Source organism: Talaromyces stipitatus, genomic scaffold (assembly GCF_000003125.1).
Source record: "Talaromyces stipitatus ATCC 10500 scf_1105507295479 genomic scaffold, whole genome shotgun sequence".
In the NCBI taxonomy this organism is placed as follows: domain Eukaryota; kingdom Fungi; phylum Ascomycota; class Eurotiomycetes; order Eurotiales; family Trichocomaceae; genus Talaromyces; species Talaromyces stipitatus.
In genome coordinates, this window is record NW_002990124.1 from 60,933 (window position 1) to 83,731 (window position 22,799).

General features: G+C 47.4%; 6 protein-coding genes across 6 annotated transcripts, besides 12 other annotated features; 2 read left to right on the forward strand and 4 right to left on the reverse strand.

The window, feature by feature from the left end:
* Window positions 1-1,031: 1,031 nt before the first annotated feature.
* Window positions 1,032-1,430: a mobile genetic element.
* Window positions 1,062-2,602, forward strand: TSTA_007590 (reverse transcriptase, putative; the record flags this gene model as incomplete). The annotated part of the gene is made up of 2 exons (XM_002488740.1): window positions 1,062-1,344; window positions 1,968-2,602. 2 exons carry the CDS (start codon window positions 1,062-1,064, stop codon window positions 2,600-2,602), a joined length of 918 nt encoding a protein of 305 aa, XP_002488785.1.
* Window positions 1,397-2,920: a mobile genetic element.
* A 262-nt stretch (window positions 2,921-3,182) lies between these two features.
* Window positions 3,183-3,240: a microsatellite.
* Window positions 3,241-3,373: 133 nt separating this feature from the next.
* Window positions 3,374-3,407: a microsatellite.
* Window positions 3,408-3,448: 41 nt separating this feature from the next.
* Window positions 3,449-3,468: a microsatellite.
* Window positions 3,469-3,591: 123 nt separating this feature from the next.
* TSTA_007600 (polymerase, putative) lies at window positions 3,592-8,918 on the forward strand (the record flags this gene model as incomplete). The annotated part of the gene is made up of 8 exons (XM_002488741.1): window positions 3,592-3,985; window positions 4,085-5,028; window positions 5,220-5,988; window positions 6,181-7,326; window positions 7,393-8,079; window positions 8,278-8,358; window positions 8,389-8,551; window positions 8,591-8,918. The coding sequence occupies 8 exons, from the start codon at window positions 3,592-3,594 to the stop codon at window positions 8,916-8,918; spliced, it is 4,512 nt and encodes a 1,503-aa protein (XP_002488786.1).
* Window positions 3,839-3,930: a sequence feature (C-rich).
* Window positions 5,205-8,675: a mobile genetic element.
* A 301-nt stretch (window positions 8,919-9,219) lies between the features above and the next one.
* TSTA_007610 (uncharacterized protein) lies at window positions 9,220-11,517 on the reverse strand (the record flags this gene model as incomplete). Its single annotated transcript, XM_002488742.1, has 6 exons — window positions 9,220-10,295; window positions 10,401-10,518; window positions 10,636-10,818; window positions 10,849-11,059; window positions 11,084-11,268; window positions 11,296-11,517. 6 exons carry the CDS (start codon window positions 11,515-11,517, stop codon window positions 9,220-9,222), a joined length of 1,995 nt encoding a protein of 664 aa, XP_002488787.1.
* Window positions 9,328-11,031: a mobile genetic element.
* Window positions 11,422-11,928: a mobile genetic element.
* On the reverse strand, window positions 11,731-13,443 carry TSTA_007620 (uncharacterized protein; the record flags this gene model as incomplete). Its single annotated transcript, XM_002488743.1, has 3 exons — window positions 11,731-12,807; window positions 12,831-13,040; window positions 13,171-13,443. 3 exons carry the CDS (start codon window positions 13,441-13,443, stop codon window positions 11,731-11,733), a joined length of 1,560 nt encoding a protein of 519 aa, XP_002488788.1.
* A 306-nt stretch (window positions 13,444-13,749) lies between these two features.
* On the reverse strand, window positions 13,750-14,214 carry TSTA_007630 (uncharacterized protein; the record flags this gene model as incomplete). Its single annotated transcript, XM_002488744.1, has 2 exons — window positions 13,750-13,971; window positions 13,996-14,214. The coding sequence occupies 2 exons, from the start codon at window positions 14,212-14,214 to the stop codon at window positions 13,750-13,752; spliced, it is 441 nt and encodes a 146-aa protein (XP_002488789.1).
* A 968-nt stretch (window positions 14,215-15,182) lies between these two features.
* Window positions 15,183-15,216: a microsatellite.
* A 515-nt stretch (window positions 15,217-15,731) lies between these two features.
* Window positions 15,732-15,768: a microsatellite.
* A 371-nt stretch (window positions 15,769-16,139) lies between these two features.
* On the reverse strand, window positions 16,140-22,051 carry TSTA_007640 (reverse transcriptase, putative; the record flags this gene model as incomplete). The annotated part of the gene is made up of 2 exons (XM_002488745.1): window positions 16,140-19,881; window positions 20,070-22,051. 2 exons carry the CDS (start codon window positions 22,049-22,051, stop codon window positions 16,140-16,142), a joined length of 5,724 nt encoding a protein of 1,907 aa, XP_002488790.1.
* Window positions 16,212-19,958: a mobile genetic element.
* Window positions 22,052-22,799: the final 748 nt, after the last annotated feature.

Genomic DNA, 22,799 nt, shown 5'->3' on the forward strand with positions numbered 1-22,799 from the left:
CTCTTGCTATTTTTTCGAGAATTCCTTGGGTTTCATTCCTTGTTTTGGATTCATGAGTTCTTGGTATCATCTTATTAGCAAGGCTTTCTCTCTATTCAGTTTTGGTGCAAACTTCTCTTTGAGCTTTAAAACCATTTCTGTAACGTCGCTGATGTTCCGTATCAGAGGTTGATGTCCAATATCAACGGTATCAAGAACATACGATTGCACTTCCTTCATACGTTTTTAGTGCTTCTTATATCGATTAAGTTTTCATTCGTAAATACTCCAGGCAATTTAAAATTCAGTGAGCATTAAGTTCTTTTGCTCTACTGTTTGATTGGCTTTGTATATTGGATAGGTAGATTCGACAGGTTTTGTTGATGCAGGGTTATATATTATATGGTTCGGACTTGGGTCGACATATTCCCACACATTTTCCTTTGAGGCCTCTGATCTGAGTTGTTCGATCTACTTTCTCCAGTCATCTGATGACTTCAGGATTATCGCGTTCTTTTTTATGTCCATAGCTAATATCCAAGGTAGCTGTTTTAGGACTAATTTGAACTGAATCATAATTGAATATAACTGTTGGAGATGGGGTCGATGCTCTTTGTACACGCTTCCAAATTCATTCTAAATTGAGGATTGGCACTGTGAATAGCTTCAAATATCGACTTGCTTTGTTCACAGGGACCCCAGGCTCATAACTATTGGAACTTACAGTGCACTAGCACAAACTCAGTTAAGCTTAATACTCAAAGATATCTTTATAGTGGAAATATTGATATTGACCTTATTCTGCCCACTCTTCTATCTACATCTTGAGGGGATTGTTGGACACTATTTATGCTTGAGAATCCCATCCACGCAATCTCAAATAGAAGATTCTCGACACAGAGCTGTAAAGTTGATTCGTAGATTCAATCTTGTGACTTCAATTCTCGAATTTTCCTTGTATCAATGTTGTAGGCTTTCCTTGATTAGGTTTAGCTTACCTAATCCTCGACAACATTTGCGAATAACCTCATTGCTGACCGTCACATATACCTAATGATGTTGAACAAGCGCTAAATCAAGGCATGACTGCCTCACTCCTTACCCTAGATGTCAAAGGCGCATTTGACGCCGTGCTTCCCGGCAGACTGATCCGCAGACTACGTGAGCAGGGCTGGCCTACCAATCTTGTTCTCTGGATTGCCTCCTTTGCTACTGGGCGATCAGTTCAGATCCGACTTGATGGAGAGATTGGCGCCTCAACAAACATTACCTGCGGTCTTCCACAAGGATCCCCAGTATCTGGCATTCTTTTCATGCTCTACATAGCGCCTCTATTCCGTCTAGGAAACCCAAGGAACAAATTTGGTTACGCGGACGATGCAGCTAACCTGGCGATCTCGACATCTCTTGCTACTAACTGCGAAGCTTATCAGACTCACTTCAAGAAGCTCTTGACTGGGGCGCTACAGAGAGCATTACTTTCGCACCAGATAAATACAAGCTTCTTCACTTCTCCTGACGTAAAGCAGACCAGGACCTAACCTGCACACCTTCAGTGAAAGCTAGATCTATTACAGTCTCAGAAAATACTAAACGACTACATCTACGTTGGCTAGGAATCCTCTATAACAAAAAGCTCACATTTAAATGGCATGTTGGTGAAACAGCATCTAAAGCCCTTACTATAGCTAATGCCCTTCGCTCTCTAGGGAATACTATCTGAGGAGTTAAACCTCATTTACTTCAGCAGGCTGTATCAGCCTGTGTACTCTATAAAGCATACTATGACGCTAAAACCTGGTGGTCAGGATGTACTCGCCCTGGGCCTCCCCAGACTTCAAACCGAGTTGGAGAACATCTTGAGAAACTAACTAAAGTAATACTAACAGGCGTAAGAGCAGTCCTTTCAGTTTTCCGCACAACCCCAATATCTGTCCTTTACCGAGAGTCTGGATTCTCTCCGCCAGAAATTGAACTAGATCAAATAGCCCTCCTTGCAACTATCCGCCTACGGCGTCTGGATCCTTACCACCCACTTCGAAGACGCGCAGAACAGGTTGCCAGTAATGGCCGACAAACCAGCCGATTTGCCCGCCGTATACTGGCCCTCCCCAACTCTGAGCAGATAAACCCTCTCCAATACGCTCCCTGGCACCCTCGCGAGTCTCATGAGAATGCCCAAGCTCGAATAGGAGCTCCCATGGGACGCACTAAGGAACAGGCAGCCGCTGATTTCACGGCTTTTCAACGCACCATCCCTAGCTCTGATATTATAATCTTTTCAGATGGATCTAGGCTAGTAGACAGACGTGCAGGGGATGTCTATATTGGATTTCAAGCACACTATCAGTTCCTCCACTCCTCACTCTTATATGGACATGGGAAAGAGGTCTTCGACGCAGAAGCAGAAGCTGCCCTAGCTGGTGCTCAAGCAGTAATAGCATACCCAACAGCTCAATTTGCTACCAACTTATGGATCTGCCTTGACAACTTGGAAGTTGCCACGCGCCTCCTATCTCCCTCTACAGGATCCTCTCAAGAGGTCTTTGAATCCTTCCGCACCCTTGCAGCTGCCTGGCCACTACGCGAGAGGCTTCCACACACCAAAAATGGATCAATCTAAATCCGATGGGTCCCTGGACACACCAAAATCCCTGAGAATGAAGCGGCTGATCTCGCTGCCAAGGAAGGAGCTGCCTCTATCCCCCGCTCTTCATATAAGTCCTTATATGCCTTGCTAAAGAGATACACCAAGACTCAAGCCCTTTCCGCTACTCAGACACGGTGGCAGACTGTAGCGCCACAGACATACCAAGACCTAGAAATAACCACATCTCCTAAGCGTCCTGGAGAGCTTCTACTTAACCAACTCGATCTTGGCCGCATCATCGCGGCCCGTACCGGTCATAGAGACTTTGCAGACTATCACAAACATTTTAACCATGATGATGCTTATCTACTATGCCGATGCAGAGCACGAAAAGCACCTCTACACTTCTTCTTCTATTATATAGCTAAGAGACGAGCCCCTCGTCCTCCTGGGCCCCCTTCTAAGGTCATCTCCTTTCTTTTAGGCACTGTAAAAGGAGCATAAAAACTAGCCACATGGCTAGCAGAAACCCGTTTCTTTGAGGACATCTGTCCTCGCCAACCTCTCCTTAGCACCTAGCTAAGTCAGCCCTACTTCCCTCTCATATCTCTCTTTTCCTTCTCTCTTTCTTTCCTTCTTTCTTTCTTTCTTTCCTTCTTCCCTTCCTTCTTCTGAAACTCACTGCTTAATTACGATGGTGGTAGAAGTATGGGTCATGGTGCGTAGGCGGACCATTGCAGCTGGCAAATACCTAAAACCTACTCAAAGTGGACCTCCCTATAAGACCACGGGCGTTAAATATATACACACACACACACACTCACATATATACACACACTCGATTGGACACACACCAAGGACGAACCACGGCCGTTAAATACACACACACACACACACACCCCCTTGCTCTACACACATTGGTTTGGACAGACGCTCTATTCCTGCCTATATTTTCTCTCTTTCTCCCGCTTCCAGTCCCAGGCGACGCGGCCCAGACGCGCTAAAACGCGTTCCGCAACGCCATGGCACGGAATCGCTCTGAACCCGACAAGAGGTCTCTACAAAATGTTCTGCAAGAGACAACCACTGCTGCTACCACCAGAGCAGCCAAGGGTCAGAAAATCTTCAGCCCAATAGCTGCTTTTCTTGATAAACACCGCAACCAGACGGCTGGCCTCAGCCCTTATCTACAAGGAGCTCTTGCCACTCTAAGTGATAATCTAGCCACTGTGGCTCAACACCATTTTAATGCCTATATAAGTAGCATCACTTCTACTCTCTCTACCCATTCCCCTGCCCCAGCCCTTTCCCCTATCCCTAGTCCCCTTCCCCCTACGCCCCCTCCCTCTTGTCCCCCCTCCGGCCTCACGCAGTCCTCCTACGCAACAATCACTAAGTCCAACCCAGCCAGATCAGGTACTGCTATAAAATAAATAAAGCTACCTACAAAAAAGCCTACACCTGACGTGAAACAATCTCTCCCTGACTACCGCCTCTTCGTATGTCTTCTAATAGACCATGCCACAAAAATGATAGACTCTTACGCAATCTATACTAGCCTCCGGGCCCAACTAGGTATTAACAGCAACGCCTTGAAAGAAGTACAAACTACAAAGACCAGGTTCGCTCTCTGTCCTGCAACTATGGAGGCCCTTTCAACCCTTGAGGCTCAAAAGGAAGTCATATCGACGTACTTTGGTAACTGCCAAGTTGAATGCAGCGCACGATGGATCTCATATAGAGTTACAAACCTGCCAAGAAAGATTGGCCAAATTACTAATGGCCAATACTCCATGATCCCAGTCGACCCTGCGACACTATCTACTGAAATTGCCGAGCAAACAGGCTATAGACCCATATCTGTCAGTAAGACTACCGCTAGTGCTGCCAATGTCAACTCACCATCTTCAAGCTGGTTTATCAATTTCTCAGAAGACTCAAAAGCCTCTCTCTCAACCCGGCTCCATCTTTTCGGCACTATCACCAATGCTTGCTTCCTTACTAGGAAGGTAACAATCATCCAATATAACCACTGCTGGAAATGGCATAATGCACAGTCCTGCGCACAATCCCCAAGATGTCGACTCTGCGGCTCATTAGAACATATAGAAGAAGAACATAACAATAGCTGTTCTACTCTAAACCCTCACTGCTGTCCTCTAAGATGCTTTCACTGCCATGGACCCCATCTAGCAGACTTCACTGACTGCCCACTCCGCCCTAAAGCTGGCACCACTCGCACCAAAGCCCAACGAGCAGAAATCCGCAAAACATGCGCCATCAACCTAGCAAAGGCCCGTACAGAACAAGGCTGCTCCTCAGAGTTATCTGCTACCACACAAGAACAGCACATGGTCATAGATACTCCACCTACACAAATCCAGGTCGCCTCACCTTTCCGACCAACCACTCCCCCACCTCCGGCGCCCTCTCAGGAACCTCCTGTCACAGCTAGCGTGGTGCGCTTTGCAACCCCTAAACCACAAAACCGGTTCAACTCACTTCTCGAAGAACACCTATAATCTATTGGCGGTCCACTCCAAAAGAACCCCTCACAATACTCCAACTAAATGTTGGACGGGGTACTGATTCCCACACTATCGCCCTCTCACTCGCATATACCAACAATATTGACGTCCTACTTATACAGGAACCATATATATTTTCAAATCTAAGCCAAAAAATCACTAAGAGACATCCTTCATATGAATGTTTCTCTCCAACAGATAGCTGGACAGTAACTGGACGGCCCCGTGTCCTTACCTATGTCTGGAAAAATGCAGGCCTACAAGCATCCCAGCTTTGGCCTATCATTACAGATCCAGCAACCCTATCCGACCTACTCTTTCTGCAAATTTTCTCCTCAACTGGACAATCAGTCCTCACTATCAACGCCTATAACGCCCCAGCTGGCTCCACCAGAGCTAGTAAAGCTATGGAGACCCTTATATCCCTTCCAGAGACATTATTCCTACAACCTACTCTCCTCACTGGAGACTTCAATCTTCTACATATTAGATGGCAACCCTCCCTGACTTACCGTCCTGCTGTATCAGCGGACCCCTTTATTAAATGGTTAGATCATCTAGGCTTTATCCTCATATCAGAAATAGACTGTCTAACCCATACAAGAGGCAATGTTCTAGACCTCACCTATGCTACTAGCTCACTAGCGCTGAGCAGACTACACACTAGCACCGTCCCTCACCTAGACTCAACCTCTGATTATACACTACTGCTAACCACTATCCCGTGGGACCAAAGACACACACTACCTACCCAAAAAATAAGATTCGATACACTTGACCAACCCCTCTTTCTATCTCTCCTCTCCACTAACCTCTCACAGATCCAACCGCTGGACTCCTCAAAGGCCAACCTAGAGTCACTAGCCCAAGGGCTGACCTCGGCAATACACAGTGCGTACGAAGGCTCTGCCAAGAGGTCCCTCCCCCATAAAAAAGGATAACCATGGTGGAATCTAGAATGCAAAGAAGCCTTACAAGCCTACCAATCAGGATTGCTACCCAAAGAGAAGTTTCGCAGCACAATTAGGAAAACACAAAGAGAGTTCTGGCGCAATAAGCTAATAACTACCTCACAAACGAAAGAGGTCTTCGATATTAGCAAATGGCACAAATCGAGGGGGTCATATCGCAGCCCTCCTCTCAAGGATCCATTACGGCCGGATAATCCACCTGCAGTCTCTGTTCAGGAGAAGCGAGACCTACTAGTTCGCAACCTCCTGCAAAACACAACAGAGGCAGGAGATATCCCGCTAGACTGCCCAGCTGTCCCTACCACTACCCTTCCGTTCCCTGAGATCACCATGGCACAAGTGGAAAAGTCTATCTTAAAGGCCAGAAACACCGCTCCAGGAGAAGACGAACTCCAAACTAACATCCTAAAGACGGCTTGGCCACTGATCAAAGACAAGATCTTATTCCTATTCCAAGGCTGCCTACGATTAGGATATCATCCAAAATGTTTCAGACATGCAATTCTCACTATTCTGCAAAAGCCCAGTAAAGAAGACTGGACCAACCCTAGGTCCTACCGGCCCATCGCTCTCCTCTCTGTCCTAGGAAAGGGTCTTGAACGTCTAGTGGCACAGAACATGGCCTGGATAGCAATCCACTACAAGGTCCTGGCAAGCCAACAATTTAGAGCCCTTCCTCTAAGATTAGTAATCAACCTTACCACATGTCTAACACACGACATAGAACAAGCCCTGAACCAAGGGAAAACAGCATCTCTACTAACCTTCGATGTGGAAGGAGCATTCGATAATGTCCTCCCAGGGAGACTCACCTACTGGCTCCGGACACAAGGATGGCCAAACAATCTAATACTCTGGATCAGCTCTTTCATCACAGAAAGAACCATACAGATCCGATTTGATAATGAACTTGGTCCTCATACAGATATATCATGTGGCCTTCCCCAAGGCTCCCCTATCTCCCCTATTCTCTTTATACTTTACATTGCACCGCTCTTCCACATGGGTAACCCTAGAACTAGATTTGGATACGCAGATGATGGAGCAACCCTAGCAATCTCTCCGTCCCTCTTAACTAATTGCCAGACACTGAGCGAATCTCTACAGGACGCAATTGAATGGGGCACTGCGGAAGGAATCACTTTTGCACCAAATAAATATGAACTTATGCATTTCTCTCGGCATCGAGCAGATCAAGATCCTGCAACAACCCCCTCAGTCTTAATGGGCTCAGTCACAGTTACTGAAGCAACTGACCGTCCATATCTACGCTAGCTAGGGATCCTCTTTGACAAAAAGCTCTCCTTCCACTGGCATGTTCAAGAAATGACATCCAAAGTGCTCACTATAGCTAGCGCCCTCCGCTCGCTTGGAAATACAGTCCATGGAATGAGGCCACACCTCCTCCAACAGGCCATATCGGCCTGTGTCCTCCGTAAAGTCTACTTCGGCGCAGAGACGTGGTGGCCAGGCCGCACCCGATTTCGTTCCCGCCCTCAGGCAGACACTCCCCCAATCTCAAACCTAGTGAATAAACATCTAACGGACCTATCTACTGTCATTCTAACAGGGGCAAGGGCAATTCTACCTGTTTTCCGCACTACCCAGTTACCTGTCCTACACCGAGAGTCAGGGTTTTACCCTCCTAAGATTGAGCTTGATCAAATCGCCCTCACTGCATCCACACGCCTAAGCCGCCTAGACCCATATCACCCTCTTCGAAGACGAGCCAGAGCCATAGCCCGAACAGGCCACCCAACTAGCCGCTTCGCGCGCCGAGTGCTCGCACTCCCCAACATGGAAAAGATCAACCCACTGCTTCATCCACCCTGGAGTACAAAAGAACCCAGAGAAGCAGCCTTAAGATGGGTCGGTGCCCCGTCAGGACGCACAAGAGAAGAAGCGGCGGACAACTTCCAAATACTCCTGCAATCCATCCCCAATAACGATATTATAATCTACTCAGATGGATCCAAATTAGAAAATGGCCAAACAGGTGGTGGTTATGTTGGTTTCTAAGCTGGCTCCTAATTCCTGCGTGGCTCAATACCCCTTGGGCATAATAAAGAAGTCTTTGACGCAGAAGTAGAAGCGGCTCTTGCTAGGTTAAAAGCTGCGATGACACACTCTACTGCCTAATGCTCACCAAACCTGTGGATATGCCTTGACAACCTTGAGGTCGCTATCCAACTCCTCTCCACATCTATAGGCTCCTCTCAAGCCATCTTCGAGTCATTCAACACACTTGCCGCTACCTGGCCATCAAGAAGGAGACTCCTCCAAATTGAGAGTGGGGCAGTCTGAATCCGCTGGGTCCCAGGACATGCCAACATCCCTAGAAATGAAGCAGCAGACTACGCTGCCAAAGAGGGCGCGGGAAAAACCGTCCCTATCTCCCACCCATGGTCATATGCAGCATTTAAGCGACATACCAAATCACAAGCTGCCTCAAGAGCACAGACATATTGGCAGGCAGCGGCTCCGTAGGCCTATCAAGATCTTGAAATCACCACCTTTTTAAGACGCCCACCAGAACTCCAGCTTCCCCGCCATATCTTAGGACGAATCCTTGCAGCACGCACAAAACATGGAGACTTCGCAGACTACCATGAATGGTTCAATCACACAGATGCCCATCTCACGTGCCGATGCGGTGCAAGAAAGTCCCCAATCCACTTTATCTTCTGCCAGATCGCAAAGAGGAAGGCTCCTAGATTCCCTAGACATCCTTCGGAAGTCATTCCTTTCCTCCTGGGCACCCCAAAGGGCGCCACCAAACTAGCCAAATGGCTCACGGAGACCCGATTCTTCGAGGATATCTGCCCTCGAAGGCCCCCTCTTAGCACATAAGCTAAGAGACTTATAGCTACATATTTCTTTTGTTTTTCCTTGTCTTTCCTTTTCTCTCTGTCGGTTTATCTACGTCTAGGTCGCTAGCACTAGTCACGTAGAACAGCTATTCCGACAAGCTGACGAGCCTGATCAATATGGTATGGAATTCCTGATATTGATGACTGCCCCCCAAGAGTAAGGGGGACGGGGAGTGGCTAACTACATATATACGCGGCACGCACGTGCCGCGTTAGACTAACTGATATCCAGTGCCGAAACGAGCTAGGTTTGATATTCACGTTCCGACACTGGCAACTCTCTAAGAAATAGGGATAGGACGACGAGCGGTACAGGATTGACAAAGCAAAGAAATTGGTGTAGCTTTCGTTGGAGGGGTTGTAGACCTTTCCACCCATCCATCCACATTGATATTAAGCTTATTTGTGTCGATGAGTGCCTGTAAAGCGCGATATGGTTTGCTCTTTGTCATGGCGTCGGCTGGATTGCTTTCACCGTCAATCCACTTGATCTCTGCAATTTCTTGGCGCTCGTATGACTGTCGGAGGCACATGAGGTTAATCATTAGACGCTTTTCTTGGGTAGTGCCTAATTTGATGAGACATTCGTACAGGCTCTTCGAGTCAGTGCAGATAACAAGGGGTAGGGGCTTGGTAAGATGTAGAAGTTGCGTTGTTGTTGATTTAATTGACGCAGCCGAATCGAAGCCATGAACCATGGCATAAAGTTCAGAAGCAAGTACACTTCTTGTGACGCGCTTGCACTTAATTGAGGACCAGTGTACAATATTTGCGTTATTTACGGCATCTGCAAGAACAATAACAAAGCTAATTTGGGAGGAGAAATCCTTATTGTTTGCGAAGGATGAATCTGCAAAGATTACGAGGCGTAACGAATCCAAATCTAGACGTACAAAGCGTAATCCGCGTTCAGCATTATCAAGTTGCCATTGGAGGCGTTTATTAAGTGACTTGATGTCGTCTTTTCCTGGATTTGTGATCTGGGCAGCAAACGATAGATCAAAAGAAGCCTCAGGCTGCGATACGGAAGCAATGTAGGCTCCAAGTGCGCGTTGAGCCACATATTGTTTCTGCGGCGATACGTCCTTTTGGACCTTGCCTTGGGAACTCGTTGTATCTGCATATCGATCTTGTACAGGCCGTATGAGCTTACAAGTGCGTTCCTGGGTGAGGGTAATACCCTGGGCATCCTCCGTAATAAGGCCACCGTTGAATTTTAACGGGTTCGAAGGTGTAAGCTTCTCTCGTGGTTTGCAGAGAATATTAGCTCGTTTAATCTCATTCTCCTCGTGGTTCGCAAAAGTGTTGTCGGCGAGGATGAGGGTGTTATTGGTCTGCATGCCAACAATACCAAATCCTTGTGACTGGTCAATGCAGTGCAAGAGGCATGGATTGTAGGTGGATGTTGTCATATTAAGTTTGTCCGTGTGATGTACGTGATAGGTTCGAAACTAGTGATTACCTGCTTCAGGGATACCGTACAAAGGCTTGACAACTTTCAATATTGTGCCTGGAGGGAACAGGTGCACGAGTTTGGGAGGGGGTCGTATATAAAAGTTGCGAGCGAGGGGCGTGGTTGACTATACATAGGCTTGCGTGACATCGCGTAGAAAAAGATGAGTATCAGTAATGCAGATTGTAAGGCACAGAAGCAGGCATTGACTGCAGCGCTGTATTGTAGGCGATTGAGTCAATACGATCTCTTTCCCTTTGTCGTTGTAGGCTTGTACGACTAGTCGCGACTTTTCAAAGGCCTTGTCGGTGCCCCAATTCTTTATCTCGTTGACGAACCGCGAATTGAAGATTCGGGTGCCTTTTGGGATGTCGTCTACTTTGACCACTTCGAATACACCATTTTCTAATAGGCTGTTGATCTCTTTCTCTTGTGATTGGTCGAATTAAGTGAATACCGATTGTATGAGGTCATCTCGATATCGGGCTGGTAATTGCCGATTTTGTTGGGGGCGCTGTGCAGGCCTTGCCTGGGGTGTAGATGTGTCTGGCTCGTCGTCTTGAGATGTGGGTGGTGTTGAGTTTGTGCCTAAAGGTGCCTCAGGCTCTTCATTTGTATGCTCTGAATTGGTGTCTTGGTCATTCTCATCCGGTGCCTTATAATACAGCCTCACAACAGTTGTACGGAATTACTTTAGTCCATCTGGAAACTGAATTGTGCACGTCTCGCCCTCAACACTTAGTAATTTGTACGGGCCTTTCCACTCTCCTGCATAGCCGGTGTTTCCTTCCCTCCATACGCGTACATCCGAATTTATTGGCAGAAGATGTACAGCTGTAGACGCAGGACCGTTACGCATATTGAGGGCATCTCGAACCTGTCATTCGGCGTGTAGTTTTCGGACCTCTGTCATTGCCTTTTTGAGTGCAGCGGCACATTGTGTAATTGTAGGTGCAGGAGGGTCATATTCTACCATTCGTGGGTAAGCTCCGAAAACAAGAAGCGTAGGGACTAAACCATCTGGGCCAGCTGTATTGTTGACAGCCTTGACAGCCATCTGTAGAGCAGCGTCTTTAGGTAAATCTGGTAATTCCTTTTTGATGATTTCATATGAGTGGCAAATCATGGCATGGTGTCGTTCAACGGTTCCAATTGACCAATATGCTTTGATTGGTACTGTTTTGATGATTGTGCCTACAGCTGAAGCAGATTATGAGAATTCCCTGCTTGTAAAGGTCTTTCCAGCGTCTGTGATAACTAAGTCTGGGGGTCCTAGGTACGTGTCAATCCAGATCTTTCAGAGTGTGTCCCATACGACTTTTGTTGAGATATTTGGTAGCTACGCAGCGGCATTGAAGCATGTTGCTTTATCGACAATGTGAAGTACAGGGTCTCCATCAAGGTACATAATATCAATAATGATAGAGTGATTGAAGTCAACATCTTCATGTAGTGTGAACCAGAATCGTCCAGGTGACTTGTCATACATTTGACAATGGTGGCAGAATTTGCGAATGTGCTCAATTGCTTCCTTGTTGGTTTTGTGGCCCGCACGTGTAAGTACACGGCGAAGTCTATTAGTTGAAGGGTGGCCAAATCGGCGGTGTAGACAGCATAATTCGGTATCGGTGAGGAGGCAGGGGTTGTAGTCAAATGAGGTAAGTAAGTGGGTATAGTAGGAGTAGTCCCATACAAGGAATGGATGGCCAAACTGACGAATGACTGGTGTTGTTTTTCCCGTTTTCTTATTGATAAGGAGATTGCAGGTATTGTCAAAATAGAGTTTTAGTCTGTCGAGTTTGTACAGCGACATTAGGAACAGTGTCGTGGTTATCAGGATATGGAACCATATAGTACCAATAGGTGTAGGCACGTCAATTGACCCTATTGACTGATAGGGATCGCCAGGTCCAAATTGAACTGTTGCCGTGCCAGCCGTTGTAGTATTAATATTGATATTTCTGACGATTCTCTTGTAAGCAAGGTATTGCCCATATCCGGCTGTAGAGAGTTGCGCGGCACCAGTGTCAATAACAATACCCTTAAAGCTTTCTGACAAATAGCGGCCCTCATTTAGATAGACGTGACTTGACTTAGGGGTCAGAACCTTAAGAGTTGCTTCGTTGGTTTTGTATGAATCAGTTTCCAAGTCAGGCTTCAGGAATAGTGAGGCAATCCAGTGCAAAGCGGAACAGTTTGCTAGTTCCATGATTATTGACAGACTATGGTTCGTGTCATTATCGTTGTGCGTTGTAAAGAATGTGGCTGTGAACAGGGTTGACAAGGCATCATGTGTAGGTCCGGATTTATAATCGTCTGTCAGAATAAGGTCATCAGCAGCTGATAAGAGTTCCTCTGGCAGTTCCTCATCGTCATCCTCTGTGCCCTCGTAGTCGGCAATATATTGATCAATACGCTTATTAAAGTGGTCCAAATAACGGCGTTTTGAATCCGCTCTTTCCTTGGGCGTGTGACGTGTTGACCAGCAGTCGGGTTTTTGATATACAAAGCACTTTTTCTTGCCTCTCTGGTTGGGGTGTTGTCGTATTGAATAGCCTTAAGAAGGCGAGTGTGACTGTTGGTTATAATACCGTCGATCCATAAAGTATGTGTTGGTGCTAGAGTTTGCAGTGCGGTGCCCATTCGTGGCTTTTATCATGTCCTCGTACTGGCTGACACCTGATTGTAAATCGCGGGTTAGTCCAGGAACTGTATCTTGTTACTTTGAAGTTGCAAGTTAGCATGCCGGATGTGTACGAGTTGCCTGTAAAAGTCTTACAAGGTAAAATTCTTCGTTGCGTAGTTTTGGAGCTAGGCGGTCGTATAAACTTGCAAGTTCTGTTAGCATCATGTTGAGACACGCTTTTAATGTCTTCTCTGGGTTCTCATCGACTGTATTTTGAAGCGAAATTCCGCTCCACTTATCCAGTACAGTTCGATGATATTCCAGGCCTTCAAAATAGGCACGAATTCCTTCAACGGGGTCATGGTCACTTGCTTCCCATATTTCCTTGTTGTTATAGTAAAAATCCAAGGCTTGGCCTTTGAGCATTGTTGGGAAAGCGAGTTTATACACATTCTTTAGTAGGGATAGATGTTCACAGTAGTCGTTGAAGATTTGAAGCTTTGACCTATAGGAATCCTTATTTCCACTGTACTTTTGGTTGTCTGAATACATCTTCGTGAGTTGAACAAGTGCCTGAGAAACGGATTGTGTTGACGGTGCGAAGATAGCCAAATTTGGGGCTTATTGGACTTCATTTGATGGCTCTGGCTTAATTCGCATCCATTGACTTTGATCTTGTGGTGTATCGTGTCTTGTTGCCGGGGGTGAAAGATATTGGATTTATTGTTGACTTCAAGATCTTGTGAGGGGTCCCTCTCCAGTTTGGTTTTGTACCTCATTAGTGCCGTAGTTTGAGGGTTGATTATATGTATTGATCACTATTTCGAATTGATTATTGAGCACCTTCGACTCAATTGTATTGCCTTGTCTGAGGTGGCGAATGACTTCCTCCTTAGTCCATGGGCGATATTTTTCTGTAGAGAGTAGAGTATAGAGTTTTTCAGCTTCATCGTCCTATTCATCGTTGGTAACATATACACCGTTGGTTTGAAGTAAATCAACTAGTTTCCCGAGTTCGGTGACGGACACGGTATTGAAGTTATTCAAAGTCCACTTATTGAAGTCTTGTTTAAACGCTCTTAACAGACGTGAATCGTACGTGTTCGTATATTCTTTTATCTTCGCCTTGACGGTAGCGTCGAGTGTCTTCTTTTCTGTCATCGCCTGGTCGGTATCGTTGCCACTTTGTCCTGCCATTTTGATGATTTGTATCTGCGAGACCAGATCCAGAGATTTGGTGCGTTGTTCGGTGCGTGGGTCGACACACCGTAGGTTGTACGTAGGCTTCGTACGTCAGGTTCTTGCAGGTCGATTCTGACGGAAAGTCCGAATCCGTAGGCTCACTACGTTGATTCCTACCTAGTGCTAATACCGAGAGTTTTCTCGCGTAGGCCTCTAGCGTAGGTTTGTGACGTAGGCTTATACGGGGGATCTAAGCGTAGAATTCGTACAGGAATAATCTTTCGTGCGTAGGCTCGTACAGGGAGTTCGTAGGTTCGTAAGACTCAGCAAAGAGTTCATAAAAGAGTCGATATATGGGGTCGAATATATCGGTGAGTCGATATACGAGCGAACGTATACCGTAGGGTGTCGAAGGAGGTGTATTTTGTTAGGACGCTTGCACTAACATAGGAATAGGGGCTTGTAGATAAATGTCTGATCTGCGGCCACTGATCAGTGTCGGTTTATCTACGTCTAGGTCGCTAGCACTAGTCACGTAGAACAGCTATTCCGACAAGCTGACGAGCCTGATCAATATGGTATGGAATTCCTGATATTGATGACTGCCCCCCAAGAGTAAGGGGGACGGGGAGTGGCTAACTACATATATACGCGGCACGTGCGTGCCGCGTTAGACTAACTGATATCCAGTGCCGAAACGCGCTAGGTTTGATATTCACGTTCCGACACTCTCTTTAAAGCTGCATCGGTGTTGAACATGTTAGATTCGGTCACGGGGAGTAGGTGGACCACTGCAGTTGGCAGAAACATTCACTCTCTACATGCAGAGGTTATCTATCTGACCGCGGCAGCCATGTAAGCGCGCCAAAGAGTCACACCTTGTATATAATTCTTGACACCCAGGGCTTACCCCCTGGCGGCCTTTGTCCCACTAGGGAATGGGTAGGCAGTGATTCATCACGGCCTACGGCCGTAAAATAATGACACACACACACACACACACACACTCACATATACCTACCGCTCCGCACGAATCGAATCGAATCGAACTTTTTCCTAATTCGATTCGATTCGAATAAATCCTGAATATGACTATTCGTACGAATTCGATTCGAGGTTCGCGAACTTATTTGATTTAGTCCCAATTTGGAAGGCGGTAAGAGATACTCGGCAGTACTTTTGTTCAACACCATGTCCAGCAACGTACTTGATTTTACATATATAGCAATACCGCATACAATTTAACAATTAACTCCTATCAAATAAGAGATATAGGGAGAGATGAGCTAGAAATATTCTAGGATATAAAATTTTACATAGTTTGTCTTGAATCTAACAAGTTATCGGGCAATATAAACAGAAATCATTTTTTTCTCCACAACGTCAATCTCAGGAATATATCATTTCTACTCCTGAACTCCCTCAACATCATGAAAGCCTTATTTTAAGTCTATATTGCTTTAAATTAAATTAACTAACAGATCACGCTTATTTACACGTAATAAATTAATATAGAGTGAAAATATCAACAATGATTGATTGATTGATTGATTGATTGATTGATTGATTCATACACGCATCTAAGCCTAGTGGCCGGCGGCGCCTTCTAATTGGGCAGCGGGCGTACTACCGTATAAAAGCATAAATCAACGTCAACGTGCCAAGACGCTTCCGGCTTGACGCTGACTTAGTCAACTCCACGCGAAAGTCTCGACACGTATCCGTATCCAGATCCGAAGACCACCAACAACAGATAACGAGCGAACAGAACGCCGAACCAACAAAGGAAATGTGTATATATACAAAATGAGTGAAGGATCTCGGTGCGGGGTGACGTGATATTTATGTTTTGGTGCCCGGTTCTATTTCCAAACGTGTCAAGTGGCTGATCCGTCCAAGCCGAATCAACATGGTTACTCTTCATCAGGGTAGTGTCGCACTCACTGTGAGCGCGTGGTTGTTAAGGGGGTTACGTGATGGAACTGCGTCAATAGACCAGTCCGCATCATAAATTCAATACTCTGCCGAACCCACTGAGGTTCGCTAAGGAGCTTCCGATAATCTGTTTCGCGTGCTTCTTTCCAGAGAGTCTCCATACGCAGGTTTATATGGGTAGGACACCGTATGAGGACGTGGGCCGTATCCTGATCCCCAAGGCCACATTCGCATTGAGGTGAGTCTTCAATCCGTACACTCGCTAGGAAGCTGCGTAGCGCTGATTTACCTGTTTGTAGTTGGATTAACACTGAACTCCAAGCCCGTCGTAATCCCTCGTGCAGCTGCAACACCATCTTCGTTGGTGCTTTGATTATCCGATAGAGATGCCGTCCATGGTTGGCATGCTCCCACTGTTCCTTCCACCTCTTTGCAAAGCCTGCATGTAGCCTCTGGCGACACACTGCCATAAGGATAGTTGACTGATTTGGAATATACGACATTCGTGCGGCGTGTGGTGTAGTCTGATTGGGTGCGCTGATCCTGGCTATGCGGGCGTTCTCCTGTGTACGCCGTGTCGCCTCGACTGCAGCCAACTTTGCCAGCTGGTCTGCTTTCTCGTTGCCTGGGACCCCTTCGTGGCCTGGCACCCACTGTAGTCGTACACGCCATCGAGATCGGTTGTCGCGTAGGAGGCCCAGGTGTCGTACGATCCGTCGAAGGATATACTGCCCAGAGGACCGCCCTGGCTGGCATGTGGCGCGTATTGCGGCTTGATTATCTGTGTAGATTGTGGCTTCGTGTGGGTTGTCGTCGCATGGCTGGCTTCGGAGTAGGATTTCCAATGCCGCATCGATTCCCTCCAGTTCCCCTGCATAAACAGTATGTGTGTCAGATGAGCCTACTGGCTTATAAGCCTGTCCTATTGATGAGTAGACCGCTGCCCCAATCCCATTGTCAAAGCCGCTCCCATCGGTAAAGAACTGTATTGTTGTATCTGTTCCTGAGATTGCTTCAATAGCCTTGATAGCCTCCTCACGGGTATCGTCAATCCTTGCTTCTGGTGGCTCCCACCACGGTGGCACTACAAAGGGGTAGATTGTCTCGATGCGTTGGCTAGTATCACTCCCCAGTTTGCGGTCGATGGCTGTTTCCAATCGATGAAGTGGCGACGTGTATGGGTCGTTACAGTGGGCTTGGCCACGTATTTGGTAAAGCGTAGATCGAAGTGGTGAGGTCATGATCCGCAGGCAGGCCTCCTCAGCCAGCTTTGCGAGCGTGAGCTCTGCAGGTGGTACATGGAGACAGACCTCTAGGGCCTGTCGTGACGTACGTTTGAACGCGCCGGATATCTGGTGAAGAGCCTGATCCTGGATCGATCGGATGGCTTGCTCTGCAGCTCGCTGCGCACCGGTGAACCCTCTTCCACCTCGTATATACCACGTGGAGCACGCGTACATGATCTGTGGTTGGAGGACAGCCGTGTATATCTTCCTTAGATGAACCAGGGGCGTTCCCCATGTCGATCCTGCGATTGAGCTTAATCCCGCCACCAGTTTTGCAGCCTTCTTTCTCATCTCCTGTACGTGCACTTCCCCAGTGAGGTGGGTATCCAGATAAACTCCTAGATATTTGATTGAGTCCGTAGGCTTAATTTCTACTCCCTTGATTATGAGAGGTACATCCAGCCTACCACTCGGCTTAGGCACCATTTGGTGCTTCCGCCAAAAGTGGGTAAGTTGATATTTGGCAGGCGCAAATTTAGAGGCATGTGTCCTCTCCCAGCGCTCTGCAACCTGGTGTACTTTGGTGAGTGTGTGGCAGTTGGCTGCGGCGGAGGTCCCATATGTCATGATGAAGATGTCGTCAATATATCCAAGTACAATCACGTCCGGGCACTCGGCGAGTATCTGCTCAATAAGATCTGCATTAAAGAATAGGAATAGGATTGGTGACAATGGGGAGCCCTGCGGAATGCCTGTATTGACTAGAAATTCCCCCATATTGCCCTCTAGGAGTGTGATTGACGTGCGGCGATTGCTTAGAAAGCTCTCAATCCAGCCAATCAGGTCATCTGGCACCTGGCGCTTTCGTAGGTCGTGTATCAGCCTTATATGATTGACGTTGTCAAAAGCCCCTGCCGCGTCAAGTGCAAGCCCTGAGGCTACTCGTGAGCCCTCTCTCCACGCACTATGGGTCTCTTCTAGTAAGAGATGGATTGCTAGTTCGCATGAGCGGCCGCGACGTCCTCCAATATGTTGCTTTGGTAAAAGATTATATTGCTCCACTAGATAGCTGAGACGTCTGGCTAACACTGATTCTAGTGCTTTGCCAATCGTGCTCAGTAACGCTATTGGGCGGTACGCCTTTGGATCAGAGTAATCAGGCTTTCCAGGCTTGCGAAGGATGACTGTTGTCGACTTTCGGAAATGGTCAGGGCAGTATTGTTGACGTAGACATGCATTAAAGAGATTAACGAGATAGGCCTCGATAGTAGGGAGCAGCCTTTGTAGGACCAGATTGGGGATTCCATCTGGCCCTGGTGCTTTGTCGGGCTTCACGTTGGTTACTGCCGTTCGGACTTCGTCTAACGTGATTGGTGGCATCGTATACGGTTTGGGATATCTATATTGTGGCCCAATATCTGACAGATCTGCCTCCGGGGGCTCTGGGTGGAGGACCTCTCGGAATAGGGCTGCTTTCTCCTTTGGGGCTGTGTAACTCGTGTTATTGTAGTGTAACGTTGGGGTAAACGTGGCACGTGGTTTGCCCCTATTGCGGACCCAACGGGCAATTCTCCAGAATCCATCTATTGACTCTGTTGCCTGCTCAATTCGTTGGCGATGTAGATCTCGTGCGAGCTCATTGGTGCGCCGTTTCATCTCTTTCCTAGCCTCTGCGTAGTCCTCCCATGCCTGATCTGTATTTATACGACGTGCGTGTCGTCTACACCTAGATACGTGGTGTTTAAGCTTCGCCATCTCTGGGGTGTAGCCCGCTCGTGAGTAGATGCTGATCTGTTTTGTAGGTGTCGCTTGCTCAGCTGCCTGATTGATTGCCTCAACTAGATAGCGGATCGCCTCATTGATCGCCTCATTGTCATTGAGCTCCCTTGGGTGCCAATTGTATATGTCCATCAGTTTAAGGAAGAGGTCCCAATCTGTTGCATTCCACTGCTTGCGAACCAATGGAGGAACACGTATAGCTGTAAGGTCAAATTGAGTGGAGATTGGGACATGATCTGCTCCGTACCACCACTCTGGCTTGGTGTCGCAGCTCACTACCCGGTTGGCTAGATTGTGCGATGCCCACACCAGATCAATTGTAGATTTGGCGTTAACCCTCTCGTACGTGATCGTGCCTGGTGGCAAGAGCTGCTCGAGCCCATGCTCATCCATAAGATTAATCAATTCGGTGGCCTCCTCGTCAACGTGTCGGTACCGCGGGCCCGCCCACAGCGGGTGATGTCGGTTGAAGTCCCCCAATACAATATGCTGCGCCCTAGGTGCCATGGCGGTTTGCAGGGCGCTAATTACAGATTCCTCGTTGCTATTGACTCCTGGATTGTATACATTGTGAATATGGATGGTTCCATGGGCGGCTGTATGAAGTGTCAATGTGCTCAGATCTCTATTATGGTATTGGACCTCCCATGTGGCTGGATCTAGCCCTCTATTGACGTAGAAACAGACTCGTGGGCGTTTCTTGTATTCTTCCTTGGGTGTGGGCTGCAGTAGGATATGGAAGCTGCCCTTGAGCGCTAGTGAGTATGTTGTTAGTGGGTCGGTATGTTTGTTGATGTAGGGTTCCTGGATAGCCAGGATATCGTAATTTTGCACCTCGCTCTCACCAAAGAGATGCATCTGGACCTCGTCCCGCGATTTCCAGCAGTTAGCCTGCAGGATTTGTAGTCGATTGGTGTTACGATACATTACTGATTGTTAGCCCAGGTGCTGTCTTCAAGGTTCGTGGTCATTAGCGTATCAGCCTCCTGAGCTGGCTCGATTGGATCCTGAGGGGCTTCGTGGATTGATGGCTGGGTAAGTTCATCCTCAGATGAGTCATCGTCTGGGATCGTACGCACACTCTTACTTCGGCGGACAGTCCTAACAGCTTGCACATGTGAAATTTCTAGTGGAGCAATATCTGATTGCAGAACCGGGGTTCCTGGTGGAGGCTTCGTATTCTGACGTGCACGTGTGTTATATGTATATTTGATCTGGGTCTCAGGTCCTGTCTTAGGTTCAGGATTAGGATCTGCATCTATAACTAGATCTTTATCCCACTGCGCTCTTATAGGCTTTTTCGAGGATCTATTGGTAGGGTCACCTGATGTAGGGCTTATCGGCTCGGGCTCAGATCGTTCTGCCACTCGTTTTCGGGCGGCTGCTGCGCTCTTACTTCTTGAGTTGGCAGATCGACGTGTGGTGGCTGTACGAGCCGGTGCGCGAGGACTTCGCTCTGTATTGGCTGCTTCAGCTGGTGTAGGGTCATTTGGTGAGATGGCTCCGGGCTGACTATTGCCAGGTCGTATCACAGGAGTGTGATATTGTGGGCCGTATGTACGTCGTTGATGTGCCTCTGTGAGGCATGTAGCTCGTATCGGGCACTCCCTCGCGTACGCAAAGTGTTTCGTATTGAGTCTCTTGGCAGGATCTTTGATATGGACATTTTCTGCGGTGCAATTAGCACATTTAGCGTATTCTTTCTCTTTCGGTGTAGGGCAATCCCCTGTATCATGAGATCCAGCGCAGTACGCGCAGCAGATCTGGCGCTGACAGTGCCTGGCGATATGTTTATACATCTGACACTTGAAGCACTGCTGGAGATTGGCTGCTTTGTCGTATATTGAGACATTGTGCTGTCTTCCCTTAATAATAAGGCCGCGTTGGATTGCAAAATTAGCAATCCTTTCATCATCAAATATGACTACAAGGTGGGCATTTGTGAGCTTCTGTTCCTTGATCTTATACTCGCTTAGGAGCCAGCCCGTGTGTGTGACATTCATAGAGGCTGGAAGCTGTGCGAACACCGGGGCGTTCTCTGAGGTAAGCGTGGTTATGAATTGAGGCTGTTTGGGGTTGATATTCGTGTTGACGCCGTGTACGACGACGCCCCATGTACGTTTTCGTATACGTGCTTCGTTTCCGAATGCCCTAATCCAGTCCTTCTTGCGGGTAAGCTGGTCGACGTCGTCCACTGTGCCTAGTAAGAGTATAATATCGCCACTAGGTAGTATACGGGCTGCCGCAATTCGTCGATGTGCGATGGTGGTGTCTTGAGTGCTGCGTATTGCGAGATTTGCCTTCTCCACCACCTTATCCGGGAATCGACGTATCGGGTTGAGGATATTTGGATCGGTATGTTCCAGATAGACCTCTAGGTCCTCCTGGCTTGGATATGGGGTTGATGGCAAGCTTCCTCCACTACTCAATCCCACGCTAGGGACCGTGGGAGGGTTCGAGGGCACCTTACGTCCCCAGGCCTGTACGTACGACTCTGAGCTAGTTGTCACGTGACTGAAGCTTGGAGAATTTTTCGCGGTACGTGTCCCTGGGGATGTTGGGTGGCATATTGCCTCCACCAGGCGGTTCGTGTTGCTTTTGGTCGTAGTAATCTCTCGAGAGGCCTGAGATACCTCTTTCTGCGTCTTTTCCACGTGTAATTCGACCTTCGCGAGCCGCTGCGCTAGTTGCTCATTCGTAGGCGTATTCTTCACCCTTCGAGCCAGGTATAAGAACGCGTCAACCACGGAAGTAGAGAGCTCACGGGGCATGCCAATCTCCAGTGCTTCTTGGTGCTTCTTCAGTGCCTCGAGATCTTTGATGGCTGCAGCTACATATGCGCGTATATCAGGGTCATCTGCAAACCGTGGTTCTGGCCACGGAGTGCCCTTTTTACCTCTTTTCGGGCCCATGCTTCAACCGCGTCGATTGAGCAGGCGAAAGTTGGTAAATATACTGTCAAGGAGGTCTATTTTCACTGAGATTCTTTCCAGCAGTACTTTTTACCTGCGTGGGTGCGTTTTCATAGGTGCGCGAGGTTTTTTTTTTGAAAATATCAACAATTGCATACATAGTATTGTTGAGGACTGAAGTGCAGTAAAAGAATAGTATTAATCAGGCTTAGGGGATAAACCACGCGGACACGTCTCCACGAATACGCGCTTTTATCCATAATAAGTTCAAACTGTCAGCTTGAAAGGTCATAAAAACCAGCACTTTTGAAAGAGATATAACCAAAGTAAGTGATTAATCAAGGCACAAGATGGATATACTAATATTATATTCTAGATGACTTCTCCACTTGCTCCAATATTCGAACTTCCCCATACTAGAAAGAAAAAACGCGATTATGTGGCCCTTAACAAACATGGTCTCTTTGAAGGGGATATATCACTTCCAGTACCTAGAAAAAAGAAAGTAGTCCATACTATAAAATTGCCTAGCACTAGGATTTCAGGATCTCCAGCGGCTAACAGTAATATTTCTCGGAGCTTATCAAACCTTGATATAGAAATACACCCTTCGCAGTCAATATCTCAGGTGGAATGCGAGGCTAGGAGTATTAAAATCAAGCAGAGAGATGAGGCCAGGCTAAGAGATGTAACAACCAGCAGGCTTGGGGGTCTCACTATTCTAAGAAATGCACCCATGACGTCTCAA